Source organism: Lupinus angustifolius, chromosome LG02 (assembly GCF_001865875.1).
Source record: "Lupinus angustifolius cultivar Tanjil chromosome LG02, LupAngTanjil_v1.0, whole genome shotgun sequence".
Lineage (NCBI taxonomy): Eukaryota > Viridiplantae > Streptophyta > Magnoliopsida > Fabales > Fabaceae > Lupinus > Lupinus angustifolius.
Genome location: NC_032010.1, coordinates 24,303,588 through 24,315,491, shown reverse-complemented (window position 1 = coordinate 24,315,491; position 11,904 = coordinate 24,303,588). Strand labels below are relative to the sequence as shown.

The 11,904-nt window shown below is 26.9% G+C and overlaps 1 protein-coding gene across 1 annotated transcript; it reads right to left on the bottom strand.

Annotated features, from left to right (window-relative positions):
- Positions 1,065–5,676, bottom strand: LOC109342123 (naringenin 8-dimethylallyltransferase 2, chloroplastic-like). The gene is made up of 12 exons (XM_019580153.1): positions 5,506–5,676; positions 4,955–5,232; positions 4,599–4,682; positions 3,876–3,950; positions 3,603–3,686; positions 3,043–3,132; positions 2,843–2,944; positions 1,868–1,963; positions 1,683–1,754; positions 1,517–1,612; positions 1,321–1,425; positions 1,065–1,106 (listed from the first exon to the last, which is right to left on the bottom strand). The coding sequence occupies exons 1-12, from the start codon at positions 5,561–5,563 to the stop codon at positions 1,065–1,067; spliced, it is 1,182 nt and encodes a 393-aa protein (XP_019435698.1). The 5' UTR covers positions 5,564–5,676.

Below are 11,904 nucleotides of genomic sequence, written 5' to 3'. Positions count from 1 at the left end.
ATAGATCTATATATTGTAATTACATTTTTTATTATTCATTTATATTATTTCTTTTAAAGGAATCAGGGTGACATAGTTTAGATAAAGATAACCCAAAAAAATTGATATCATTTTGACATAGTTAAATAACCCAAAAAATTCATAAAAGGAATTAGTGCAGCAATTCAATGTGAAATAGTTTACATAACCCAAAAAATTCAGGGCTCAACACACTTATACCTTTACACTTTTAATTAATGTGTAAGAAAAAATTTCTCTTCCAAAGGATCATCTCAAGCCCAAGTCATAAAATGTTTACACTATACAAAAATATAAAACTGAATCTGCAACTTTTTGCTTGACATTCATTTACTACTAATTATGAAGTCTTAATTTATTGATTTTTTTGCATATGCTAATGATGGACTGACTTTGATCACTAACTTAATCACTCATATGTTACCAGACTGAATAAATAAAATTGCAAAAACATGTTAGGGTGAATTTGATGCGACTGAAAAATTGTGTGGCTTAGTGACCATGAGGTTATAGTTAAATCTTCGAAATAACATATCCTCACCCTAATAAGTAGGAGCCTCATGCGTTAGAGTTTTTAACATTGTTATTGGATCATTTACTATTCATATTTAATTTTCAAAGTATAAATAATCTATATATAAATTTTGATAGTAAATGATATTACACTCTTCATAGTTAAACAATCCTTTTAAACTCAAAGGTACATATAATTTGATGTTTGTAATATATACTCAAGTTTTTGTTTTATACCATTAGTTTTAAAGTAAGAAGCAGAACTGAATTGGATGAGTTTCACATACTACAATTGTAATTTCAGTCACCTTGATAAATTTAATACACTGAATGAAGATCATCAGATATTATTATTTCAATCTTAACAAAGCAAAATAAAGAAAACAATTCAAATTTTTTACAACATCCTAAATCCTTAGAAAACATGGAATACAGCAAAGTAATGATATAGATGTATAAATCCAAACAAAATGACTGCAAGAATGAATCTTAATTAATTTAACAGTAAAGTGAGATAGATATGACAATAATCCTCATCTAAACAAAGGCATGAGGAAACACTCTGCAGAAAGAAGCTGCACCAGCAAAAAAGTGTCATTAGCAACAAGATATTAAAGTCGTAATAATAAACCAAATCCATATAAACGAATTTGTTTATATCGATTAGGTTGTTATTATTCTAAAATCAAATATTAATGTGATATGTAAACATATTTGTTTAGATTGATTAGGTTGTTATTATCCTAACAACAAATCGGAGGGTCATCTATATATGAAGTTGGTAATTACCTTCCAAATAAACATATAGAAGGATTGTATGGCATCATTGTTCGTTAGATCCACAGATTTGGCACGATACCATAGCACTGAAGCAAGAATTGCATGTCCCATACTCTACCAAGTAACAACATTATTTGAATATGATGAGAATATTTCAGACATTAATTAATTGTAGAGTACTATATATTAATAAATGGAACATTACTATTGAAATTCTGCTCCATAGGAAAGTTGATGTTAATCCTGCCAAAATGGTTCCTCCATAAACCATTTGAAGAAGTGAAATACATATCCAAAATACCTGAAAAAAATTAATACATGAGTATAAGATAGTATAACTAGTGAGATATTCTTGAGTGAAAGTAATATACCCGTTTCTGACCAAGACGCAACGACAAAGATCGAATGCCAAATTTTCCATCTCCTTCCATATCAGGTATATCCTATATACAATAAATCCATACCATCATAAGATTTTCATGAACTATGCTTCTAACTAAAATTTTGATATAAAAAAACAATGATTTACTTTAGGAAATTACAAGTACATATTTACCTTAAACAATGCTATAACTATAGCGAAAATGCTAATGATTGTAGTACAAAAAATCAGCTGTCTTGGAAAGGTGGTTGGCCTCTTCAGCACATGGGTCTGGACATTAAAACATAACATGTCACACTTTTTTTAACTCCATATGCCAAAATATTGTCTTTAAATGTATTGAATATGTTAAAGTATTGTGATTAAATTTATCGCATTTGTATTTAAATTTACTTTATTTAGACTAATAATCACAAGACTAGAGCACAAAGACAAACCAAAAGTGTGAAATAGGAGAGTGATCAATACACTCAAATACTATGCATGTTATCTCAAATTGATAACCCTAACAACTTATATTTTTGAACATACATAAAGAAGTTGAAACTTATCTCAAATTAGTTAACCAATTTGAATCAATCATGATCAATACTTTATTATTTTTTAGTAATATTTATATGATTAATATTATAACTTTTGTAAAAATTGCTTTTATATATAATTTTGGTTCAACCTAACTTCAACATACTCTTTCTCTTTATTGATCTGATAAATTGTAGGTGTAATACATTCGTCTGTAGATGTTAGGACTTAAGCACACGAGGAGAGCCGAACTCAAAAGACTAGTCTATTAGGTGGAAGAACCTCATAATTTAAGTAACACATTGAATTTATTATTCTACCTTAACGTGAGATTCCTAACAGTCAAAGGTTTTCCCATGAATCAAAAACAAACATGTAGAGATTACTAGATTGAGTTTTGTCTTTGCCCACAAAATGTTTTCCATGTATAAAATATGTATCAAACCTTTCACACTTGATATTAATTCAAGGAACACAATAATCATCTATTAACTGTGTTAGAACTTGTTGGTTTTTCAGTATAATAAATTAAGTTGATTATTAATAAATATGTTCCAAGGTGGTATCAAATAGTTTATCATGGATTCCACAATGCATGTTTAAGAAGACAATTGAAGATGACAAAACCTGCATGTGAAGAAAATATCCCAGTGGCATTATTATTGCCATATCAAGTACATAGTTCATTGCTGTAAGCAAAGGAGATTTCTTCCATCTCAAAAAGGGAACCTGCAAAATTTTCAGAGACAATATAATCAACTTGTAAAATTTCCAGATATAAGAATTTCAATGTTTGACCAAGTATCATTTAAATGCAATAAACTTACATCTACTGAATAAGCTGCTGAAAACACATAACTACCAGAAAGAGTCCAAAACAGTGGCCATGAACCAATCATCCACGCAAACCATAAACCCTATAAAACAAAATATAACTATCTTCAAGTTACCATGTTAATAAAATAAAACCAATACGGTTTTCTTGAAAATATATAATCATAAAAAACATGGCACAGAAAGTGACTAACATCGTACTTGGTCACAAATACTAAGCTTTGACCATGTTACATTAATTTATTCTCAATTGCAGAATACATAATCATAGTAAAAATATAAACAAAAGATAGAAGACCAAGTGATACTTCGATAAGCTTCAGAAAATTAAAACTTAGTACCGTCCTTTTCATGTGAATAGTTATGATGTTCATATAACCATTTGTCTTCGGATTGAGACAATATCTAATTAGTTATTGATATATTTAAGTAACAGGTAAATTGTTCCTAAAAACTATTAGGAAAAATCTTATATTAATGACTACATGGAAATCAAGCATGTCATAATACTTATATCAAAGTTTTCAAAAAATGATAACTCTATATGTAATACCAGAATTAAGGATGATGCAACTATAAAGACACCATTTGTGTAAGACAATTTCCCTGATGGCAATGGAAGATATGGCTTGTTTATCTGCAATCAAACATTTACCCACATATCAATAATAAGACAACCCATTATAAAAGTGTACGAGGTATAAAAAGTATCATGTTTTCATGAATTATAAATGGTAAGAATAATTGATGACAATGCTTGACAAAATTTATGTATTAACTACTTTGGTGCACGTAATCAAATATAAAGTGGTAAGAAATTTCATGCCTTGTCTATTTCCACATCACTTAATTGATTCAAGCCTCCATTAAAAATATGTTTGCATATGGTAGCAACCATTATCTGAAATAGAAAAGTCAAAAGTGTTAATATAATTACATAATATAACTCTAAACAATTAATTGAGAATAATATGTGTAAGTTAAAAATGTAATAATTATGTATTTTCTTGATCAATTATAACTAATAGTATGTTAAGTGACACATTTTTTAGGATATCAAATAACATTTTTCAGTTTAATTTCTAATTAAATATTATTCATATTTAATCCAAAAAATAGAGAGAAAATAATGCATGCACTTGAAATGGAGTCCAAAATCAAATAAATTTAAATACTGTGAACACAAATATCACCATTTTTTTAATGATAAAAAACTTATTTAAGCCATAAGATTAATTTTGCATTTAATTTCTAAGACTATAATATATTGCTACACATATATTCAATGTTTTATTGTCACAATATTTAAGGATTTTATTATTGAATTTGCCAAATTCATTAATAACTGTCAGTGCAATAAAGTAATGTTGTAAGGAAAGTTTTAACCAACAAGATCCAAGCATTACACAAAATTCTAAAATGAATACAACAGAACCTAATATTGAACAATGTGCAAAAGACATTTATATTTTAAATATATAATTTAAGCGTTTTAAATGGCCAAAGGATATTATATATACAAACAATCAACAACATACTAAAATATTACCTGCAACCATCCAGTGAAAAATGTTAGAGATAAATCAGATAATTTTTCCACTGCCAAGAGAGACATTGAAGTTGACATCATTGCCTACAAAAAGAAAGTAATCTCTTTTAAAATGTGGTTCTCGCAGGTTAAGTAATTAGTATTGTAATATCAAGTCAAACACTTCATAGCATGTTAAATATATAATTTCCTAATATAAAATTATTTTGTTTCCTTTAACTAAGTGATACTTCTAGACTTTCCCCTTAAAATAATATTTATCTAAATACTGTGGGTCATGACAATGAACTGAGTTATACCTATACCAATTGAACATTACTTAGTGGTAGAGAATATTTATATTTATTTTAACTTACTAAGCCAAATGCTGCATATGGCCTACTAAAGTGGTAGAGAATACTCAGGGCATCTTTTAAAGAACTTGAATTGCTCTTTAGATCTTGTGCTTGGTGTTCATATTCAAATGATTGGTCAGAAGCTGCATGCACAACATAGTTTCTCTTATATTCTTGATATGTAAATCCTCTCCTAGAAACTGTACAAAGATTCTTCAAGTTAGGGTTTGAAGATATCATGACACAATTTTCTTTTTGGAATTTCCCAATCTTGTGCCTTAAAGTTGTTACATGAGAACCTGCAATACAAAGAGTTGAATGTTATTCATGTTTTATAAAAGTTGAATGTTACATGAGAACCTGAAAATATGTAGCAAAGAATATGAGCTTTACAAAATATATTTGTATTTAAAAATGAAAAGTTTTTAAGAATTTAGAAGTTAAAATAACACTAGGAAAGGCAAACTTTTTGGTTGTGTTTGAATTGGTAGATTATAGAATATTGATTTGAAGAGCAGAAAGAAATTTTGGAGTGTGATGTAAAAGAATATATACAATTAATAAATACATACCAATAGTAATGGAAGAAGATTTAGGAATAGTGGCAGCAGCAGCAAGCACAAAACCCATCTAGCTAGATTATCAACTTTTTGAGTCCTATAATCACTTTTTTTTGTTATATCCTATAATCACTTTTAACTCCCTCACCAAAAGTCACAACCTCTATTGCACTCAACTATTGTTCAATTACTCCTTCAATATTTGCTTCACATATACTTCCACAACTACCTAATTGCCTATTTATACTACTTCTATAGTCCTATGTCTGCGCCCTACATTATAAATATTTCTTATCTATTACCTTCCATCCTTTTTAGTTCTCAAATTTTGCTTCATTTTATTTGTGTTTTTTATAAAACAAAAGCAACATTAATTATATTGACACAGACTCCAATATAATTTTATGAAGAACAATTTAGGTAATAAATTCTATTTTTTAAATAAAATTAAGAAAATTAAATGAAATAACTACCATTCTTATTAAATAAATGTATATTAAATATTTATATATATCGACTTCGTATGTAGAATTACTTGGTCCAAAACAGGGTACTGTATTGTAGAAAATGTTATATACCTTTGAAGAATGATTCACTACTCTTTAAGGTCATTTCTTTAAGATCATTTTGAATAATTTTAGAGAAAAATGTATATATTAGTAATGTAAATTTTTATATATAAACAGTCTATTATTTATCCTTTATTTTTAATCGATTCTTAAAATAATGATATAAATAAATTATGAGTAATATAATGATTGTATATCAATCGTCATACTAATACTACATAAATATTACGGTCATGATTTTATCTTGATTGCAAAATGTGAAAATGTTAGTTTTATCAATAATTTTATTCAATTTTCCAAACTGTTATTCAGTAACAAAGCTAAATCATTCTCTCTATTCACTGATATTGTTTGAACTAGCAAATAGTAATATTTGGGTAACAAAATTATTTATTATATAGATAACTTTTGAAAAAAAATCATATAACCAAAACAAATACTCATGATGGTCTTATGAGGAGGATATTAAAACTTTAATTTGTTGGTTATCCAAAACCATCAATCGGTTTCTCAAACTTCCGAGTTTTGACTTTCAAAAACCAAATTCATGTTGAAAGAAGTATAGGTTTTAGAATATTTTTTTTGTACTATCAAATATATTCTTTTATCATTTTGGATAATGAACTACTCATTTTCAATGTGTATAATTGACTCTTCTAACAAGTTTTGCTCTCAGAAACTGAAATCATAATTTTTTTAATCATCCTGAGAATCTAATAAGTTTTACATTATTAGACCAACATTTTTTTCTTTTTAGGGTTTAGTCAATTTTGTTTATAGGCTACCTAAATATACAAAATTCAACTTTTGACTTTCAAATTCAGGGGATAGGTAAGGATAATTAGACTTTTTATGAAAAATGTTTACAAGAGTAATATTTTTTATTTGTATTTTCAAAACAAAACGCAGAGATCATTCTTCCATTGCGTCTACAGCAAAATGTTTAAAATTCATGCATTATTAGCGTAATCTTTTTTACATTATTAGTATGTTATTAATCATTTATTTGTATTACTATTATTTGAGAATCAATTGTAGTAACATATGAATGATTTATTCACAATATAAAAAACACTTACATTATTAATTTATACATATTAAATCCTAATTTGTTTTATATAGTTTCACTTAAATTCATGTTAGTATAATTTATTTTGCAAGAGTTTGCATGTAGGCTGTAGAGTTACGTAAAATCATGTGGCATTAATGACGTGACAGTATGTATTATGAGTGGAAAATATGTACACTGAAATTGTAAATATTTATATACATGCATACTATTATTCACTCTTTATTTGGATTACTTTTTTTGAAAAGTCAACAATAATTAAACATTAATAGTGGAAGATATAATAATAGTATATAAATCTTGTATACTATCAGTACATACATTTGTTTTTTCTCGTGTGACATTGTCGGTTAATGGACGAGGGCTCTGACCTCACAATAACCAAGATTATTAAAAAATTCCCACAAGGTCCTATTCCAAATATACCCATGGGACTTCAAAATATAAGAGTGAAATGTGTATGTAATACTTGTATAAAAATTTATATAAACTATAAAGTGGATATATAATTTATTATTAGTTAATATTTTAAATTATTTAATATAAATGGTGGAAGATATTATAATGTAAAAAAAATTCTTACATTATTGTGGTGTATACAATTTCCCCCCTCTGGATCTTATTTATTATACATGATAGTTTTATTTTCCCTCTCAAAGTTTTGTGTGAATATGGTAACATTGCATTTTGAATATCTTTGTCATGAATAAAAACAGAAAGTTTGAGTTTATATCGTTCTAGGATTTTATAATATGTTAGTATGACAGTATTTACTATTTAGGGAAATTTCATGAGAATATTATTTTAACAAAAATTATTACCACGTTACTCCTTCTTGCATGTTTGGATATACATGTATTTATGATATAGTGAGAAAAAGCACGTAATCAATAATTTGACATACTGATTCAGTTTCTATTACCCTTATCTTGCACAATAGTAATATATCATTCACTCTTGAATAAACTAATATAAATAAATAGTAAAAAAAATACAAATTATCTATAACCTTTATATTATTAATGTATAAATATTATATTTAAAGAGAAAATCAACTATATCTCTAAATATGACAAAAAAATAAGCTTCCATATTTAAAGATCTCCTAGTAAACTAAAGCACACTTTGACATATACATTTACGCCATACCAAAGTCATCAACATGTCAGATCAATTAAATACGTCTGACTAGTCGGCTAAGCTTAAAAAATTATAAAATATAAAGCATGATTAGATGAAGAGAGAAAATGTGTATATTAACAATGTAATAGTTTTTTATATTATATTATTCATTATTTATTTTTAATCAATAATAAATTTTAAATAAAAGTAATATAAATAAATAACAAATAATACATTGTCTATGTATAAATATTTACACTCTTAAAGAATAGATATTATACTTGATGAATTCAACGATGGAAAAATCATACTCAGGCCAACACATAAGAAAGGTTAGGTCAGCTTAGACTTAGTCACTCATTTTGAATAACATTATTCTTCTTAATATATATTAGTTATAAATAAATTATTATTTTATAATTAATGTCATTTTTACGTGGATATAATGATTTATAGGAAGAGAAAAAATATATTTAGTGTAAGAGTTGTATACACTATCAATCTATCATTTACCATTTATCTATGCTCATCCTTGACTCTCTAAATAAGCTAATACAAATAAATTTTGAATGATTGTATAAATATTTACACTGATAGTGTATAGATATTATATCATTGAAAGAATATTTAATATGATGATATAACATATGAGGATAATATCTATGCAATACAATATAAAGATTTATACGTAATTAGTACATTATCCATAATTCATTTAGATTATTTTTATTCAAAAGTCAATAATAATTAAAAATGAATAATGAATAATGCAACGAGAGTGTAAAAAATTCCTACATTATTAATATATTTTTTCTCACAAAGTTTTCTTTTGAAATAAGATAAAAATGAACTTTATCAAACTAGGCGTACAAGTAAGTTAATGTACTTTCATGACTATTTTCTTTGACTGGACATTTGTCTCATTTTCAAAATCTCACCAGTGGATGATAAAAGGTTGAAACCAATCAATAATGGGCAAGTTTAATATTTTTACACAACCATTTTAATATTTATCTACTCATTTCTACTATTTTTAATTAAAATCTAATGATAATAATTAATATATAATGGACTAACACGATAAAAGTTATTACATTTTGAAAACTTATGTTAAACTCTAGTAAATACTACTTACAAATGCATTTAATAATATACACAAAACATATAATAATTACTTTAATTATATTTCAATTTTATTTCACGAAGTATATTTAAAAATGATATTTTAAAATGTATATAGAAATGAAAATTTTAAAAATTATGAGATTTATCATTTTGACCATTAATAAAGACACTTTTCGGTTTTCCTTAATAAAATTAAGAATATAAAGTGATATTTTTAAATAAAAACTATATATGCTACAAATAAAGGATCTATAATTTATTATGAGTGGCAATGATAAATATAATCTTAAAAGGATAAAAAAACATATATTGAAAATAAATAAAATTTATTAGAGACACAACATTGTTTGCATCATATCCAAGATATATAAATAAATACAAGATGTGGCAAAACCAAAGAGCCTTTTAAATTATAATGGTGTAATTACATTTTGTCTATTTAATTTTAAAATTTTGAACCAAAATCAATAAACATGATAACTACCTACACATTTTTCCAGATATTGGGATTGATATAAGTGAAATAATTTTTTCTAGTTATGTGAATGAATAAAACTTTAAAATGTCAACAATACACTTTTTAGAATACTCATCAATAATGTTGAGGATAACATTATTTAAAACGTTTTTGAGCCTTGATAGATATATGGATAGATGTGACACTTTGTGCTGAAGTTAATGTACTTCGATCGCTATTTTCTTTGATTTGACAATCGTAGTGTGTACTTGTATACATCACACTTTATTTGATTTCTCAAGGAAATTTGTGAAAGGAAAAGTTCAAAGGATGAAAGTTGAATACAAACAAAATGGTGAAAAGTATAATTTCTAATTATTTGGTATGGAAGAAAAAGAGAATATAAGGAGGAAAGAACATATATATAATTATATAAAATGCTATAAATATTTATATTTAAAATATATATATATACAAGTCTTTGTTAGGTATCAGTGATCTAGGAACACCTAGAAAGAGGTTGAATAGGCGTGACGGTTAAAATTTACCGCTTTTTGTCAACAACGCAGTTGCTGGAAAAACAGTCTAGTTAATCGATTAACAAAACTGTTTAATCAATTAACATGATGCACAGAACATATTCAACTAAGCAATCAATTTGCACAACAATTAAGATACACTTGAATAAATATATTTCAGATATTTTTGCGCACAAGTATTAACTATATAGCAGTAAACAATTATCCAATTTCTTAAGAATAGATTCAATGTATCATGGCAAGAAAACAGTTAAAGAATAATGAAAGAAAGAACAGTGCAAAAATGATTTTTATCCTGGTTCGTCTGCGGTCCACTGGAAACTACATCCCGGCCCCATCTTCTGGATCAGGGAGATTTTCTTTCTTCACAATATTGAATTAAGAATACAATTACCAATTCAATTTACAAGCACAAGGGATCCTCTCTTCTTGATATATAGGATCTCTAAAACCTGGTTTGACTCGCCTCTTGAGAAAACATCTCTCGCGAACTAGCCCCAACCAAGAATCTTATCCTCAAATCAAGACCTCCCTACCTTGGTGAAGAACTTCAATCTCTATGGTGATCTTACACAACGAGATAGATCCAGACTACACAAAACACGTTAAAATCAAGGTACACTAAGCACATAATGCTTAAGATATTATAATATAAAGACTCCAAGATTAACCCTTATTCTAATCAGTTGAGCCATCAATGAAATAGTGAGTTAATCAATTATCAGTATACAAATGATTTCTTTCTATCAAAATCTAATGCATGATCATTTGAGCAATATTAAAATGAACATGAAATTATGCAGAAACAGAAAACATGTTATTGCAGAAACAACATGATCTCTCTTCTCACACATGCAACTCTCTTGCAGAAAAACATTAAAAACACGTTATGCAAATGCTTTCTAAAACAGCCTAAACAAATAGAATGAATGCTAACGAGTTCTGAGTGAAGACTCGTATTTATAGCATGGAGAATAAGTGGTTTAAGTCGTTGCAAAAACAGTTAAACAGTTAAGCAGTGACAACAGCAGAAACATATTTCAGTTATAACATAAAACAGACTCGTTAATCAATTAAGACTACCATTTAATCTATTAACGGACTTACAGAATGACATACAAGTCAGTTAAAACAGAAAACACATATTCAACAGAAAATCAGGTATGTTAATCGATTAAGCTACCACGTTAATCGATTAACTGGAGCAATTATGCATATGTTTCAAAAGGCAAACTTCTCATATGTTATGTACAATATATATACATGCTCTACCAATTATATTATGCCTAATATGCACATATGACATGTATGATATATGCATGAACATACGATTAACTAGATGATGTATCTCATGAATATGATAGTTCAATTAAGATGGCTTAAGAGACTAGCATCTAGGTTCACCTAACCTATACTCACTTACTACGGCACACATCTCAAACTACTTAAATTATAGACTCAATTTATATCCTAGTCTAGATATGACCAAATGAGCATAAGGCATGTTGATTGTTGAGCCATCTTCAAGCT